Source organism: Canis lupus, chromosome 22 (assembly GCF_048164855.1).
Source record: "Canis lupus baileyi chromosome 22, mCanLup2.hap1, whole genome shotgun sequence".
Classification (NCBI taxonomy): domain Eukaryota; kingdom Metazoa; phylum Chordata; class Mammalia; order Carnivora; family Canidae; genus Canis; species Canis lupus.
Genome location: NC_132859.1, coordinates 50854009 through 50872815, shown reverse-complemented (window position 1 = coordinate 50872815; position 18807 = coordinate 50854009). Strand labels below are relative to the sequence as shown.

Sequence of the window (18807 nt, the reverse complement as noted above, 5' to 3'; positions counted from 1 at the left end):
ATACCCTGTTCACAAATGGTTAGCTTTATAGCAACAACATTCTGGGACAGTCAAGGGTACAATCACAGTTTTAAAAATTAAGAGTGAAAAGTAAACACAACAGGACATTTGCACAATAGCAGAGAATCCTGTTCTTGGCAGTGAACAGGAAATGACTGGCTAAAGAAATAAGAATAGGCATAATCTAGAACCTAAGTATTATAATCAGAGGAGTTATAGCTATACATATTCTAACAGCCTAATATTTTACCTTAGTAGCTTCTTATACAAAAGTTAAAAAAAAAAAACCTGCCAAAAACCAACCCAAATTATTCTTTTTCCTTAACCATTTTACTCCAAGTTGGTGAAGTCATGAGACTGTCTAGCTTAATGGCCTAGAAAAAGTTTTCTAGTTGCAAGATGTTCTTAGTCATTAATTAATAAGCTTAAACACTGAGTTGGATATAGAAATTGGAAACAGGATATATTTCCTAAAATTTGCAAAATAGGAGATGTAAGGCAGATGGTAACACCAAAAGCCACTTAAATTATATTAAAATGGCACCCTGAAATTATTCATAGCAAAACGTAATTTCCTATTAGTTTTCATCATACAGGTCAAGTTATTCAGTCAATAAAGAATTTATGGAAGAGCAGCATAGTTATGCTGTACCTCTGAGGTACCCACACAAGGAAAATGACTTTTGGTGCCATGTGACTTCTACTTATCACCAGCCAGGAAGTCTAGTCCCTTGGACCCATTGTGTACCTGGGAAAAGATTGTAAAAATACTTCTGTAAGAGGTAAAGACTAATAATAATCTATAAGTGCACTCTAGAAAGATGCGAAAATGTCATGGAGAAGGAGCACCATATGCTGATTTTAACAGCTTTTTTACTGGAGAAATTTATTTGTCATGTATACACCATAGGAAAATTATCCCCCCTCCCCTCAAAAAAGGTCATGCAGAAAAACGATTCATAAAAGAATGTATACATTCAAAGTAGACAAAAATATGGTAGATGTTTTTAAAAAGAAAATATGCAAAATAATTTCACTATGGAATGCCTTGATTGGCATGTGACTTAGCACTTATTTCCTATTATCCAGATCCAATTGTTCTGATAAATCTCTATTATATATCTGTTTTAGAATATCTAGAATATCTATTTTAAAAATATATCTATTTTTAAGACAGAACATAAAACCTGTATTTGTGCATCCATGTATAAGCTATCTTGTCTGATATCTTCATGGATCCAAGATGCTAAAAGATTAATAAAATAATTTTTCAAAAACCTCAAGTCACAGATTAACAAATAATAGATTTCCTCAAGTTTTCTGAATTACACTACTAATAACTAGTAAGTTGTATTTATTAATGTGCTCTGGATTTTCAGATATAAATGCCAGTCAGTGGTTGGCTGGCTATTAAACTGTAAGTAAAATTATTCTTAGAACTGGGTCTTAATACATGGAATGCCTTAACTTTTCTTAGTTCAAAACCTGTATTTGACCCTAAAATACATAATCATGCCCTTTTCTATGCTTTAAGTTGACATACTGACTGTACGATCTATACTTTGTAAGACAGCAGGTAACTCTAGCACAGATGAAACTATATAATGTGGCATGGGGGAAGACTTCAGTGGCATTATTCCATTTTTATTTATCCAGACTGTTGCTTTCAGCCCTGCATTGAGGCCTCCTTGTATATCGGTTTCTAGTGTGTCACCAACCATCACACAGTCCCCAGGCTGTAGTCCAAGGAGATCACAGCAATGATAAAATATGGAAGGTGCTGGTTTCTCTTCTTTCTGCTCTCCACCTATAACGATAGCATCAAAATAGGACTGGCAGGCACAAGCCTCAATCTTCTCCCTCTGGGTCTGTCGGTCTCCATTTGTTAATAAAAGCAGGCGGACTTCTTTCCGAAGTTCAGTGAGCATGGCTTTGACATCTTCTGCTAGTATCATATGCTGTAAACGTGTAGATTTCCACAGGAAATAACATTCTTCAGCCAATTTCCTATTGGCTGCACCACCCTTCGTTTCAAGGATTGCTTCCTCCCAGTGTAAAGTCCTTAGGTCAGTAATGCATGTACTGGAAGGATGAAAACATTCCTTGCTGAGTTTAACTTGAACTTTGTCACAGATGGTTTTAGCCTCTTCTTTGTAGTGGTATTTTGATTGTAAAAGCTTTATCACCTAAATAAAGGAAAACAACTCCATTAACACACTTTGGGTGACTATAAGTATAGTCATGCCCTGAGAAGCTATTTTGCTATAATCCCAAAGTAGAGATTCCAACTCCATGTGTCTGCCCTAAGGCAGCTTTATTACCACACCATTTCTGGTGGGAATTGGTCTTGTGTTTAAATTTTAAAGAATACCAGAGGGAAGATCTCCCAATCATGTTATACAACTCATATATATATATATATTTTTTAATATTTTATTTATTTATTCATGAGAGACAAAGAGAGAGAGGCAGAGACTCAGGCAGAGGGAGAAGCAGGCTCCATGCAGAAAGCCCAATGTGGGACTTGATCCCAGGACCTCAGGATCAGGCCCTGGGCCGAAGGCAGAGCTAAACCAATGAGCTGCCCAGGCTTCCCCATATTTTTTTTTTTTAAGATTTTATTTATTTATTCCTGACAGACACACACAGAGGCAGAGACACAGGCAGAGGGAGAAGCAGGCTCCCTGCGGGGAGCCTGATGTGGGACTTGATCCTGGGACTCTGGGATCATGCCCTGAGCCAAAGGCAGATGCTCAATGTCAGAGCCACCCAGACATCCCTCATTCATATTTTTGACCAATTTCTATTCTAAGAAGTGTCTTCAGATATAGTTCATAAAACTTTCATTTGGCAGTCCACCACCATTCATTCTGGTTATGAAGAAACAGAAACAAAACAGGTTTAAATTCAGTAAAACATTTTAAATTCCTCACAACCATCATTTAGGGTCTTCCCAGAAATAATGCTGGTTCATCCAACCTTTTCTTATCTTTTTGTATTTTGAGGCCTAAACTCATTACCATATAAAATGAGACTAATTCTATACTTTTAAAAATATGTGGGCAGCCCGGGTGGCTCAGCAGTTTAGCGCTGACTTCAGCTCTGAGAGTGATCCTGGAGACCCCGGATTGAGTCCCACGTCCAGCTCCCTGCATGGAGCCTGCTTCTCCCTCTGCCTGTGTCTCTGCCTTTCTCTCTGTCTCTCATGAATAAATAAATAAATAATCTTAAAAAGGGGGGGGGAGGGGCAAGATGGCGGAAGAGTAGGGACCGCAAATCACCTGTCCCCACCAAATTACCTAGATAACCTTCAAATCATCCTGAAAATCTACGAATTCGGCCTGAGATTTAAAGAGAGAACAGCTGGAATGCTACAGTGAGAAGAGTTCGCGCTTCTATCAAGGTAGGAAGACGGGGAAAAAGAAATAAAGAAGCAAAAGGCCTCCAAGGGGGAGGGGCCCGCGAGGAGCTGGACTGAGGCCGGGGCGAGTGTCCCCAGGACAGGAGAGCCCCGTCCCGGAGGAGCAGGAGCTGCACCGACCTTCCTGGGCGGAAAGACGCCCGCAGGGAGTTAGAGCAGGACCCAGGAGGGCGGGGATGCCCTCGGGCTCCCGGGGACACTAACAGACACCTGCGCCCCGGGAGAGTGCGCCGAGCTCCCTAAGGGCTGCAGCGCGCACGGCGGGACCCGGAGCAGCTCGGGGGGGCTCGGGGGCGGCTCCGCGGAGGGGGCTGCGGGGCGGGAGCAGCTCGGGGGGCTCGGGGGCGGCTCCCCGGAGGGGGCTGCGGGGCGGAAGCGCGAATCCAGCAGCGCAGGCCCCGGAGGCACAGGGCGCCGGGACACAGCCCAGGAGCCGGCCTCCCCCGGGACAGGCAGAGGCCCGGAGGGCCCAGGACAGCAAGGACGCTCCTGCCCGAGCTGAGCAGATCAGCGGCCCCGCCGGGAGCCTCCAGGTCCTGCAGACTGAGAGCTCCGGAGCTACTGCGGGGGCTGACTCCAGGTTTCCAGAGCTGGCCCCGCCACCGGGGTTGTTCCTCCTGGGGCCTCACGGGGTAAACAACCCCCACTGAGCCCTGCACCAGGCAGGGGGCAGGGCAGCTCCCCCAAGTGGTAACACCTGAAAATCAGCACAACAGGCCCCTCCCCCAGAAGACCAGCTGGACGGACAAGATCCAGGGGAAGTCAATGGACTTAAAGTATACAGAATCAGAAGATACTCCCCCGTGTTTGTTTTTTGCTTTTTGATTTGTTTGCTTCCCCCACCCTTTTTTCCTTTCTTTTTCTTTCTCTTTTTCTTCTCTTATTTTCTTTTTTCTTTTGCTCTTTTCTCTCCTTCTTTCTCTCCTCTCGTTTTCTCCTTTTCCCAAAACAACTTGTTTTTTGCATTCTGCACTGAGCAAAATGACTAGAAGGAAAAACTCACCTCAAAAGAAAGAATCAGACACAGTCCTCTCTCCCACAGAGTTACAAAATCTGGATTACAATTCAATGTCAGAAAGCCAATTCAGAAGCACTATTATACAGCTACTGGTGGCTCTAGAAAAAAGCATAAAGGACTCAAGAGACTTCATGACTGCAGAATTTAGATCCAATCAGGCAGAAATTAAAAGTCAACTGAATGAGACGCAATCCAAACTAGAAGTCCTAACGACGAGGGTTAACGAGGTGGAAGAACGAGTGAGTGACATAGAAGACAAGTTGATGGCAAAGAGGGAAACTGAGGAAAAAAGAGACAAACAATTAAAAGACCATGAAGATAGATTAAGGGAAATAAACGACAGCCTGAGGAAGATTGGGATTCCCGAGGGTGCCGAAAGGGACAGAGGGCCAGAATATGTATTTGAACAAATCATAGCTGAAAACTTTCCTAACCTGGGAAGGGAAACAGGCATTCATATCCAGGAAATAGAGAGATCCCCCCTCCTTAAAATCAATAAAAACCGTTCAACACCTCGACATTTAATAGTGAAGCTTGCAAATTCCAAAGATAAAGAGAAGATCCTTAAAGCAGCAAGAGACAAGAAATCCCTGACTTTTATGGGGAGGAGTATTAGGGTAACAGCAGACCTCTCCACAGAGACCTGGCAGGCCAGAAAGGGCTGGCAGGATATATTCAGGGTCCTAAATGAGAAGAACATGCAAACAAGAATACTTTATGCAGCAAGGCTCTCACTCAAAATGGAAGGAGAGATAAAGAGCTTCCAAGACAGGCAGGAACTGAAAAAGAATATGTGACCTCCAAACCAGCTCTGCAAGAAATTTTAAGGGGGACTCTTAAAATTCCCCTTTGAGAAGAAGTCCAGTGGAACAATCCACAAAAACAAGGATTGAATAGATATCATGATGACACTAAACTCATATCTGTCAATAGTAACTCTGAACGTGAATGGGCTTAATGACCCCATCAAAAGGCGCAGGGTTTCAGACTGGATAAAAAAGCAGGACCCATCTATTTGCTGTCTACAAGAGACTCATTTTAGACAGAAGGACACCTACAGCCTGAAAATAAAAGGTTGGAGAACCATTTACCATTCGAATGGTCCTCAAAAGAAAGCAGGGGTAGCCATCCTTATATCAGATAAACTAAAATTTACCCTGAAGACTGTAGTGAGAGATGAAGAGGGACACTATATCATACTTAAAGGATCTATCCAAGAAGAGGACTTAACAGTCCTCAATATATATGCCCCGAAAGTGGGAGCTGCCAAATATATCAATTAATAACCAAAGTAAAGAAATACTTAGATAATAATACACTTATACTTGGTGACTTCAATCTAGCTCTTTCTATACTTGATAGGTCTTCTAAGCACAACATCTCCAAAGAAAGGAGAGCTTTAAATGATACACTGGACCAGATGGATTTCACAGATATCTACAGAACTTTACATCCAAACTCAACTGAATACACATTCTTCTCAAGTGCACATGGAACTTTCTTCAGAATAGACCACATACTGGGTCACAAATCGGGTCTGAACCGATACCAAAAGATTGGGATCGTCCCCTGCATATTCTCAGACCATAATGCCTTGAAATTAGAACTAAATCACAACAAGAAGTTTGGAAGGACTTCAAACACGTGGAGGTTAAGGACCATCCTGCTAAAAGATGAAAGGGTCAACCAGGAAATTAAGGAAGAATTAAATAGATTCATGGAAACTAATGAGAATGAAGATACAACCGTTCAAAATCTTTGGGATGCAGCAAAAGCAGTCCTGAGGGGGAAATACATCACAATACAAGCATCCATTCAAAAACTGGAAAGAACTCAAATACAAAAGCTAACCTTACACCTGAAGGAGTTAGAGAAAAAACAGCAAAAAAAAAAAAAAAAAAAAAAAAAAAAAAAAAAAAAAAACAGCAAATAGATCCTACAGCCAGCAGAAGAAGAGAGTTAATAAAGATTCGAGCAGAACTCAACAAAATCAAGACCAGAACTGTGGAACAGATCAACAAAACCAGAAGTTGGAAAAAAAAAAAAAAAAAAAAAAAAAAAAAAAAAAAAAAAAAAAAAAAAAAAAAAAAAAAAAAAAAAAAAACCAGAAGTTGGTTCTTTGAAAGAATTTTTTTAAAAATTTATTTATGATAGTCACACACACAGAGAGAGAGAGAGAGAGAGAGAGGCAGAGACACAGGCAGAGGGAGAAGCAGGCTCCATGCACCGGGAGCCCGACGTGGGATTCGATCCCGGGTCTCCAGGATTGCGCCCTGGGCCAAAGGCAGGCGCTAAACCACTGCGCCACCCAGGGATCCCTGAAAGAATTAATAAGATACATAAACCATTAGCCAGCCTTATTAAAAAGAAGAGAGAGAAGACTCAAATTAATAAAATCATGAATGAGAAAGGAGAGATCACTACCAACACCAAGGAAATACAAACGATTTTAAAAACATATTATGAACAGCTATACGCCAATAAATTAGGCAATCTGGAAGAAATGGACGCATTCCTGGAAAGCCACAAATTACCAAAACTGGAACAGGAAGAAATAGAAAACCTAAACAGGGTAATAACCAGGGAGGAAATTGAAGCAGTCATCAAAAACCTCCCAAGACACAAAAGTCCAGGGCCAGATGGCTTCCCAGGGGAATTCTATCAAACGTTTAAAGAAGAAACCATACCTATTCTACTAAAGCTGTTTGGAAAGATAGAAAGAGATGGAGTACTTCCAAATTCGTTCTATGAGGCCAGGATCACCTTAATTCCAAAACCAGACAAAGACCCCACCAAAAAGGAGAATTCCAGACCAATATCCCTGATGAACATGGATGCAAAAATTCTCAACAAGATACTAGCCAATAGGATCCAACAATACATTAAGAAAATTATTCACCATGACCAAGTAGGATTTATCCCTGGGACACAAGGCTGGTTCAACACTCGTAAAACAATCAATGTGATTCATCATATCAACAAGAGAAAAACCAAGAGCCATATGATCCTCTCACTAGATGCAGAAAAAGCATTTGACAAAATACAGCATCCATTGCTGATCAAAACACTTCAGAGCGTAGGGATAGAGGGAACATTCCTCGACATCTTAAAAGCCATCTATGAAAAGCCCACAGCAAATATTCTCAATGGGGAAGCACTGGGAGCCTTTCCCCTAAGATCAGGAACAAGACAGGGATGTCCACTCTCCCCACTGCTATTCAACATAGTACTGGAAGCCCTAGCCTCAGCAATCAGACAACAAAAAGACATTAAAGGCACTCAAATTGGCAAAGAAGAAGTCAAACTCTCCCTCTTCGCCGATGACATGATACTCTACATAGAAAACCCAAAAGCCTCCACCCCAAGATTGCTTGAATTCATATAGCAATTTGGTAGCATGGCAGGATACAGAATCAATGCCCAGAAGTCAGTGGCATTTCTATACACTAACAATGAGACTGAAGAAAGAGAAATTAAGGAGTCAATCCCATTTACAATTGCACCCAAAAGCATAAGATACCTAGGAATAAACCTAACCAAAGAGGTAAAGGATCTATACCCTAAACACTATAGAACACTTCTGAAAGAAATTGAGGAAGACACAGAGATGGAAAAATATTCCATGCTCATGGATTGGCAGAATTAATATTGTGAAAATGTCAATGATACCCAGGGCAATTTACACGTTTAATGCAATCCCTATCAAAATACCATGGACTTTCCTCAGAGAGTTAGAACAAATTATTTTAAGATTTGTGTGGAATCAGAAAAGACCCCGAATAGCAGGGGAATTTTAAAAAAGAAAACCATATCTGGGGGCATCACAATGCCAGATTTCAGGCTGTACTACAAAGCTGTGGTCATCAAGACAGTGTGGTACTGGCACAAAAACAGACACAGAGATCAATGGAACAGAATAGAGAACCCAGAAGTGAACCCTGAACTTTATGGTCAACTAATATTCGATAAAGGAGGAAAGACTATCCATTGGAAGAAAGACAATCTCTTCAATAAATGGTGCTGGGAAAATGGGACATCCACATGCAGAAGAATGAAACTAGACCACTCTCTTTCACCATACACAAAGATAAACTCAAAATGGAGGAAAGATCTAAATGTGAGACAAGATTCCATCAAAATCCTAGAGAAGAACACAGGCAACACCCTTTTTGAACTCGGCCACAGTAACTTCTTGCAAGATACATCCACGAAGGCAAAAGAAACAAAAGCAAAAATGAACTATTGGGACTTCAGCAAGATAAGAAGCTTTTGCACAGCAAAGGATACAGTCAACAAAACTAAAAGACAACCTACAGAATGGGAGAAGATATTTGCAAATGACATATCAGATAAAGGCTAGTTTCCAAGATCTATAAAGAACTTATTAAACTCAACACCAAAGAAACAAACAATCCAATCATGAAATGGGCAAAAGACATGAACAGAAATGTCACAGAGGAAGACATAGACATGGCCAACACGCACATGAGAAAATGCTCTGCATCACTTGCCATCAGGGAAATTCAAATAACCACAATGAGATCCCACCTCACCCCAGTGAGAATGGGGAAAATTAACAAGGCAGGAATCCACAAATGTTGGAGAGGATGCAGAGAAAAGGGAACCCTCTTACACTGTTGGTGGGAATGTGAACTGGTGCAGCCACTCTGGAAAACTGTGTGGAGGTTCCTCAAAGAGTTAAAAATAGACCTGCCCTATGACCCAGCAATTGCACTGTTGAGGATTTACCCCAAAGACACAGATGCAATGAAACGCCGGGACACCTGCACCCCAATGTTTATAGCAGCAATGTCCACAATAGCTAAACTGTGGAAGGAGCCTCGGTGTCCATCGAAAGATGAATGGATAAAGAAGATGTGGTCTATGTATACAATGGAATATTACTCAGACATTAGAAACAACAAATACCCACCATCTGCTTCAACATGGATGGAACTGGAGGGTATTATGCTGAGTGAAGTAAGTCAATCGGAGAAGGACAGACCTTATATGTTCTCATTCATTTGGGGAACATAAATAATAGTGAAAGGGAATATAAGGGAAGGGAGAAGAAATGTGTGGGAAATATCAGAAAGGGAGACAGAACATAGAGACTCCTAACTCTGGGAAACGAACTAGGGGTAGTGGAAGGGGAGGAGGGCGGGGGTGAATGGGTGACGGGCACTGAGGGGGGCACTTGAGGGGATGAGCACTGGGTGTTATTCTGTATGTTGGTAAATTGAACCCCAATAAAAAATAAATTTATTAAAAAAAAAACCACATGTATTCAGTTCTAATAGAATCCAATATGTTCCGTGATTTCAGCAGTTTAACAACCCAGTGCTTCTTCCAAACCTACTTTTCCAGATAAAAAACTTCAAGGAGTTCTTTTTTTTTTTTTTTTTTAAGATCTTATTTATTTACTCATAGAGACAGAGAGAGAGAGGCAGAGACACAGGCAGAGGGAGAAGCAGGCTCCATGCAAGGAGCCCGACGTGGGACTCGATCCCGGGTCTCCAGGATCACGCCCCGGGCTGCAGGCGGCGCTAAACCGCTGCACCACCGGGGCTGCCCAAGGAGTTCTGAGTCATCCTTTGTTACACTGATTCTGAATCCCTCATCAGATTACATGCTCCCTCTCATATTCCCACAACTTTTTATCTTGGCTTTTATTACGTTAGGTTCTTTTCCATTTGGCCTGTCTTCTAACATCTGCGACCCTAATGTGGTGAGCATTGTGCCTAATGCTCACATATATTATATCTAACCTTTCCATGACTCTGCAAGGGACTTACCTGCCTTTTTGAGATGAGGAAATGGAAAATAAGAACTAAGTAACTTGCCTGAGCTGGAATTTAAATCCACACTTGCCTACTTCCAAAGCACACATGCTTGCCTTTACGCTATTGTATTAGGCAACGGAGGCTGGGTTTGTTGCCCTCATAACATTTAGTGGGGAAAATAAGCAGGTGTGCAACCACCATAAATGCTGGGTTGAGTGGTATGACAGTCATGTAAACAACAGCAGAAAGAAAATGTAAAAAGCAAGTCATTCCACAGGGTACCAGATTAAGACTTGGCAGAGAAAGTAACACTTAAACCAAAGTGTTACCAAGTCTATAAGGTAGGTATGGGAGGAGGATGTAATGATTCTAGACAGAAGGAATAGCATGAACAAAGATATAGAGCTTAGAATTTTGAGAACTGGGAAAGGTGACTTCCCAGTGAGAAGCTGAGTTCAAGCTGAAATGTAAGACATGTGAGGGAGGATCCTAAAAGAGGATCCTATTAGATGAGGCTGGAGAGCCTGTTTGCAACTGGTTAGTAAAGGGCCTTCAATCTCAGGCTGCTACAGATGCTACCCAAATCCCCTTGGCATACACTATTTCCACACATGCCAATGGCTTCATACTGTTAAGTAAGTCATTGGGCTTCTCAGTCTAAGGGCTTTATTTGACCATAGGAGCACCCATGCACACAAATGGGTGAAGTAGTGCCCTGGTAGCAGGCCTCAACCAACAAGGGGCAGAAATTGGTAGGTTAATATCCCAGCTTCCTTGCTTTCTTTCTTTCTTTCTTTCTTTCTTTTTTTTAAGATTTATTTGTTTGAGAGAAAGAGAGAGAGAGAGACAGAGAGAGAACAATGCAGGTAGAGAGGCAGAGGGAGAGAGAGAAACAGACACACTGCTGAGCAGGGAGCCCAACATAGAGCTCAATCCCAGAACCCTGGGATCATGACCTGAGCCCAAGGCAGACACTTAACTGATTGAGCCACCAAGGTGACCCAATATCCCAGCTTTCTTATCCCTTGGGAGGGAAAGCTGAAGCATGCTCTGCATGCTGTCTACCAGAGTTCCCCAACTGTTCATTCCAGCAACCTGCTCATTTATTAGATTCTCTACCTTCCTCATATGAGTCCACCACTATTCTATGGCACTTCCAAGGATCACCTCCCAAATGGACTACCTGCATTTGAAGTCCCTGTCTTAGGGACATCTGGGGAAAGTTGACAATGCCAAGACAATTTTGGATCTTTGGATGATGAGTGCAGTGCGCATAGCTGGGACTAAAAACTGTCTGCTGAGGTCCAACAAGTTAAAACGTGTTTTAAACTATATAGGGAACAATGCTACTCATACCAGACACTCAATTTACCTACTGAAGAGAAGAAAGAGATTAAAAGACACATTTTTCTTCCTTTAAATAGAAGAATCACATAAGAAGTAAAAGAAATATTGTTTAGGTTATTTGTGCTCATAAAAAAATGCAATAGTTAAGAAAAGTCTTATTAATTCAAGAAAAATATAATATCCCTAAGAATTTTAGAGGAAGGCAAAGTTAAATTTCAATTAACAAACCAGGTTTTTACAGCCTTCATGCTAATGTCACCATCTTTTCTAACAATGTCAGTTGAATTTCTTGAGCTATGATAGAAGGGTGACTGTAAAGTTTTAGCAAACCTATTGCTATACAATAAAAGAACACAGGCCTCTCTAGAAGTCCACAGGCCTCTCTAGAAGTCCACAGTGCTTAAGCTTAAATAGGTGCTAGCTCATAGTTAGCAGAGAGTGCTCAATAAATGTTCAAATTCCTATTACTACAATTAGCAATTCATTTTACATGTCCTTAGGGCTCTGAAAAAACAAAATCAGTTCACCTTTCAGGGGCATTTGTAAATCTATAGCATACCACTGTCAAGTTTTGAAATTTCTTCCCATTATGTCCTCTGAATTAACTTTCCCATTTTTTTCACATAGCAACTGATTATAAATTCATTTGGGGCCACACATAATATTTAACTTTAACATGTTTTGGGAAAGGAACACCTGAGTGGCTCAGCGGTTGAGCATCTGCCTTAAGCTTAGGGCATGACCCCAGAGTCCTGAGATCGAGTCCCACATTGGACTCCTTGCATGGAGTCTGCTTCTCCCTCTGCCTATGTCTCTGGTTCTCTCTCTCTCTATGTCTGGGTCTCTCTCTCTCTCATGAATAAATAAATAAAATATTAAAAAATATTTTTGGAAAAAGCTTACCAGTCATTTACATATTATTAAAACAGAAATAACACCTATTCAATCACTATGTTGTACACCTGAAACTAGTGTAACACTATTGTGTGTCAACTATACTTCAATAGAAACAAAAAACACCTAAGTAGAATTAGTTCATATTATTACTAGTATAAACATTGCATTGAGAAAATGGGAGTTTTGATTGAATTGGGGGTGGAGGAAAATGATCTCTAACTTGGAGGCGTGATGACATTTTGTGCAAGGGACAAGGCGGGCTTGAAAAGGATTCTGAATACAATTAAGCCCACCAAGGACCTAGAGGTCTGAAGAAAGGGGCCCTAAGAAAGTAAAGGGGGGGGAGCCAGCCCAGGTGGCTTAGCGGTTTAGAGCTGCCTTCAGGCCGGAGTGTGATCCTGGAGACCTGGGACTGAGTCCCATGTCAGGCTCCTTGCATGGAAGCCTGCTTCTCCTTCTGTCTGTGTCTCTGCCTCTCTCTGTGTCTCTCATGAATAAATAAAATCTATTAAAAAAAAAAAAGTGAAGGGGACAGGGGGTATCAATTTGTAGATATAAGAGAAACTGAAGCTTCTGCTTCAAAACTCTATTTAAGTCTCATCTTAACCCATACAAAAAAAGGAAACTGTAGCCTTCTAACCTGCTCTCTGGACCCTATCATCAGAACTTAAACCCTTTTGAAGGCTAGTATGGGAACTATATAATACAATAACACTATGACATGATATCAAGTGGCTGAATTCCAAATAAACCTGAGTTAACAATACATGTTCACAGGGGCACATGGGTGGCTCAGTCGGTTGGGCACCTGACTTTTGATTTAGGCTCAGCTCGTGATCTTGGGGTCCTGGGATCAAGCCCCACATTGGGCTCTGCACTTGGTCTCAGGTCTGCCTGGGATTCCCTCTCCCTGCCCATCCCCCTGCTTGTGCTCACTCTAAAATAAATTAAAATAAAATCTTAAAAAAAATACATGCTCACAAAATATGATTGCCTCCACACATACAGCCTAACAATTCAAGCAGCCCTCCTGTTAGTTTTAGTCCAAGTCTTTCTTCAAACATCATCTACTCTAAGTGACCTACCTGACCAACCTATTTAAAATAAACTGCAATTCATTCTCCTCTCTTTTCCGAACATACTTACGAATAATAATACATTTGATGTATTATGTTCCCAGTCAACCACCACTAGAAAGTAAACTCAGAAATGCAGAAATCTTTTCTGCTCTGTTCACTGAGAAACTCCAAATTTGTGTGGACAGCTTCCTCTTGGGTAGTGACAATGAAAGAAAGGCCTGAAGAGGGTAGAAAGAAATAAGTTTCCCAGAAGATTAAAAAAAAAACAACTAAACAGATGTATATAGTCAGTATATGACTCCTTCTTCCCAAGCCCAAGGCAATGTCTAGACCTTTCTTCCCTTTCTCCTTTCATAAATCAGAGTATATATGAAAGCTGGTATGTTACTTTTGAATATTCCAACATTTACGGATGGCGTTGTATTCTTATGTGACAAAGCACTCCTTGTAGAGTCAAAAGCACACAACTCAATTCTGCTCATTTAATAGGATGTTTATAAAGAGGTGGCAACAGAACCAAGTCTGAAGACCTGGATTTTTATCCATCTGTACATTCATTATTCATTCAATATTTACCATGGATCAGATGAATATGACTAACATAGTTTATTTCTTCTTAAGAAGCTATTAAGTTGCAGGCATCTGAGTTGCAGAAATTAACTGTAGTATCTTTTGATATTGTATCTTGAACAAAATACAGTGTTGGTATAAACTAGGGAGAAATACAATCTGACCTTTTTTCAGGAATGTGGAAGATGAACTGGACAGAGTGAGCTTGGAGACACTATCAGAGCAATAGTCTAGGAGACAGACAAGTCCACCTTTAAGATGAGGGGCGGGGGGATATGCAGGAGAGGACACACTGGGTGACAGGGTGAATAGTACAATTCATCATGTATACATTTGGATGCTATATACTTCCTATGCATTAAACTAAGTCTGATAAGGACACTGAGGACTAATATCACCTTTCAAATTTTTATTTTATTTTTAAATTTTTTTTCAAAAAAAATTTTTTTTAATTTATTTATGATAGTCACAGAGAGAGAGAGAGAGAGAGAGAGAGGCGCAGAGGGAGAAGCAGGCTCCATGCACCGGGAGCCCGACGTGGGATTCGATCCCGGGTCTCCAGGATTGCGCCCTGGGCCAAAGGCAGGCGCCAAACCGCTGCACCACCCAGGGATCCCTACCTTTCAAATTTTTAAATAAGGATTTAAGATTTCCAGTGGTTAGGTAACTGTTCAGGCACTTTCAGCTGTGATTCAAGCTGTGTTCATGCCTGATTTTAAAGCATGAATTCTTAGCCTATAGTATGATTTGGCCTAAACCAAGAATTTAATTGCAATATTGTGCAAGAACACACAAGTAAATATATACTATTGGCAGCTAGAGACACTGGAGGAAATATAGCACAGGGTGGTGACCCTCATGTCAAGAGTATGAAAATGAAAGGGACAGTCCATAGTATGGAATGCCACAGCAAAGTCATTAGAACAGACTTAAAATATCCATTGATTCTGGCAATTTGGGAAGTGCCTAATGACCTGGCAAGACTATTTCGTTAAGTAGCACGAAGAAATGTTATATGTCAAGAGATAAAAGAATAAATAAAAGTAGAGATGTGGAGATAATGTATATAGATTTCTTTTGAAAAACATGACTGTCAATACAAAGACAGACGCATAGATCAAAATAGAATAGAACAGAGAATCCAAAAATGGACCCTCAACTCTATGGTTAATCTTCCACAGAGCAGGAAAGAATGTCCAATGGAAAAAAGACATCTCTTCAACAAACAGTGTTGGGAAAATTGGACAGCCACATGCAGAAGAATGAAACTGGACCATTCTCTTACACCATACACAAAAATATACTCAAAATGAATGAAAGACTTATGTTAGACAGGAATCCATCAAAGTCCTGGAGAAAGGGCAGCCCAGGTGGCTCGGTGGTTTGGCGCCACCTTCAGCCAGGGGTGTGATCCTGGAGACCCGGGATCGAGTCCCACATTGGGCTCCCTGCGTGCAGCCTGCTTCTCCCTCTGCCTGTGTCTGTGCCTCTCTCTCTCTCTCTCTGTGTGTGTCTTGTGAATAAAATCTTAAAAAAAAAATCCTAGAGAAGAACACAGGCAGTAACCTCTTTGACCTTGGCCTCTTTGACTTCTTGCTATACGTGTCTCCAGAGGCAAGGGAAACAAAAGCAAAAATGAACAACTGGGATTTCATCAAAATAAAAACCTTCTGCACAGCAAAAGAAACCGTCAACAAAACTAAAATGTAACCTATGGAATGGGAGAAGATATCTGCAAATGACATATCAGATAAAGGGCTAGTTTCCAAGATCTATAAAGAACTTATCGGGATCCCTGGGTGGCGCAGCGGTTTAGTGCCTGCCTTTGGCCCAGGGCGCGATCCTGGAGACCCGGGATCAAATCCCACGTCGGGCTCCCAGTGCATGGAGCCTGCTTCTCCCTCTGCCTGTGTCTCTGCCTCTCTCTCTCTCTCTGTGACTATCACAAATAAATAAAAATTTTTAAAAAAAAAAAGAACTTCTCAAACTCAACATCCAAGAAACAAACAATCCAGTCAAGAAACGGGCAGAAAACATAGACTCCTCTCCAAAGAAAATGGTCAACAGACCCATGAAGAAATGCTCCACATCACTTGGCATCAGAGAAATACAAATCAAAACCACAATGAGATACCACTTTACACCAGTGAGAATGGCTAAAACTAACAACTCAGGGAACGAGAGATGTTGGCGAGGATGTGGAGAAAGGGGAATTCTCCTACAATGTTGGTGGGGATGCAAACTGGTGCAGCCACTCTGGAAAACAGAGGTTCCTCAAGAAGTTAAAAACAGAGCTACCCTAAGACCCAGCAATTGCACTACACGGTATTTATCCAAATAATTCAGAGTGATTTGAAGGGGCACATACACCCCAATGTTTAAAGCAGCAATGCCCACAGTAGCCAAAATATGGAAGGAGCCCAGCTGTCCATTGACAGATGAATGAATAAAGAAGATGTGGTATATACGTAAAATGGAGTATTACTCAGTCATCAAAAAATGGTATCTTGACATTTGCAATGACACAGATGGAGCTAGAAGGTATTATGCTAAGCGAAATAAGTCAGAGAAAGACAAATACCACATGATTTCATGATTTGTGGAATTTAAGAAACAAAACAGATGAACATAGGGGAAGTGAAAGAAAATAAGATTAAAAAAAAAAAAAGTGTGGGAGGCAAACCATGAGAGACTTAACTCTAGAGAGCAATCCTGGAGGGGAGGTGGGTTGGAAAATGGGGTAATGAGTAATGGGCATGAAGGAGGACATTTGATGTAATAAGCACTGGGTATTGGGCAGCCTGGGTGGCTCAGCGGTTTAGCCCAGGGCATGATCCTGGAGAACTGGGATCAAGTCCTGTGTCGGTCTCCCTGCATGGAGCCTGCTTCTCCCTTTGCCTGTGTCTCTACCTCTCTGTCTGTTTCTCATGAATAAATAAAATCTTAAAAAAAAAAAGCACTGGGTATTATATGCAACTGATGAATCACTAAATTCTACCCCTGAAACTAATAAAACATTATATACTAATAAAACATTATATACTAAGTAACTTGAATTTAAATTAAAAACAAAAAAACAAAAAAACAAGGCCGGAAGAGAAACAGGTATCATCTAGTGAAGGAAGAAGGGCTCAAGGGAGGCATTCTTTTCTTTTTTTTTAAAGATTTATTTATTTATTCATTCATGATAGACAGAGAGAGAGAGAGGCAGAGACACAGGCAGAGGGAGAAGCAGGCTCCATGCGGGGAGCCCGACGTGGGACTCGATCCCGGGACTCCAGGATCACGCCCTGGGCTGAAGGCGGCGCTAAACCGCTGAGCCACCCAGGGATCCCCTGAGGCATTCTTTTTTATTTTTTAAATGTGGGACAGACCTGAATATGCAGGAGTGGAAGGTATCAAGACAGAGGATGAAGGTGCAGGGAGTCAAAACCTGAGGCACCTGCATGGCTCAGTAAGGTAAGCATCAAGCCTCTTGACATGGGCTTAGGTCTTGATCTCACCATCCTGAGGTTGGGCCACAGTCCAGCCCCACCTTTGGGGGGGGGGGGGTTTTAAAAAAAAAAAAGATCCAGGGAGTCAAAACCTAATTAGTGAAGCAGAAAGTGGTTGGGACTCCCAGAGTTCAAGTATGAGCTTCTGAAACGGTGTTTTTCCCATTTGATAATCCTTGGTTTTCTCCCTAGAGCTGAAGGCAGAAGCAAGCCACCAGGGGTGGATTTGGGGCTGGACGAGATCTGAGGCAGCATTTGTGGGTGTATAAAGAAGAGAATGCTGCTGAACAATGCCCCATGAAAGAGATGCTCTTGGCAAGCACGGACTAAGAACGTCAGTCACTTAGGAAACCTAGGGTCACACTTAGAGCAGGGAGACTGAATTTCTGCGGAGAAAACTCTCTTAAGTCAACTAAGTGGGATCCCTGGGTGGCGCAGCGGTTTGGCGCCTGCCTTTGGCCCAGGGCGCGATCCTGGAGACCCGGGATCGAATCCCACGTCGGGCTCCCGGTGCATGGAGCCTGCTTCTCCCTCTGCCTGTGTCTCTGCCTCTTTCTCTCTCTGTGACTATCATAAATAAAAATTAAAAAAAAAAAAAGTCAACTAAGTGCAGGCTTGCCGCAGACGGCTGTGTAACTTCTGGGGTTTCCTCCACGATGAACCCAAGCCCACCGAGCGTGGGGACTACCATCCCCGGGGGTCAAGCGCGGAGAGCCTGGCGTTGTGTGTGGGCAGGATGAGCAACAGCGTTCCCGGTCCCGCAGCCTGGCCACAACTTCCAGACCCCGCTTCTCAGAGCCCGGGGAGCCCCAGGGCGTTAGGGAAGGCGGCAGCCGCAGCGGGCACCACCGCCTGCAGCCCGGCCCACCTGCCCTCCCGGCACCGGATGCCTCTCCAAGGACAGAAGGCAGTGCCTCCGGGGCCACCTGGCAGTGGAAAGGTCGGGGTGGGAGGCCAGCGAGGGTCAGGAAAGCGCGGATGCGGGGCGGGCGCGGACCGCGGGAGTCGGGAAGTTACCTCCAGCATGCCTCTTCTGCTTGCCGCGGCCGTGTCGATGAGGGTGTTATCCAGGTCGAAGAAAACGGCTCGCACCCGGTTCAGCACCATTCCGCCAGCCGGAGGCTCAGGGCGCCGACCTGCCGCAGCCCGCGCCGCCCCCGCCCCCGCCGCCCGCCGCCCGCCGCCCGCCGCCCGCGTG

The 18807-nt window shown here is 42.5% G+C and overlaps 1 protein-coding gene across 1 annotated transcript; it reads right to left on the bottom strand.

Moving 5' to 3' along the window:
• Positions 1-856: 856 nt before the first annotated feature.
• Positions 857-18776, bottom strand: NANP (N-acetylneuraminic acid phosphatase). The gene is made up of 2 exons (XM_072793585.1): positions 18627-18776; positions 857-2186 (listed from the first exon to the last, which is right to left on the bottom strand). The coding sequence occupies exons 1-2, from the start codon at positions 18714-18716 to the stop codon at positions 1530-1532; spliced, it is 747 nt and encodes a 248-aa protein (XP_072649686.1). The 5' UTR covers positions 18717-18776; the 3' UTR covers positions 857-1529.
• Positions 18777-18807: the final 31 nt, after the last annotated feature.

What these genes read in the sequence shown, in the direction of transcription:
- NANP (XM_072793585.1), bottom strand. Translation starts at nt 18,716, where the DNA reads ATGGTGCTGAACCGGGTGCGAGCCGTTTTCTTCGACCTGGATAACACC. An exon ending in GCAGAAGAGGCATGCTGGAG is followed by an intron (nt 2,187 to 18,626) that starts GTAACTTCCCGA and finishes TCCTTTATTTAG; the next exon opens with GTGATAAAGCTTTTACAATC.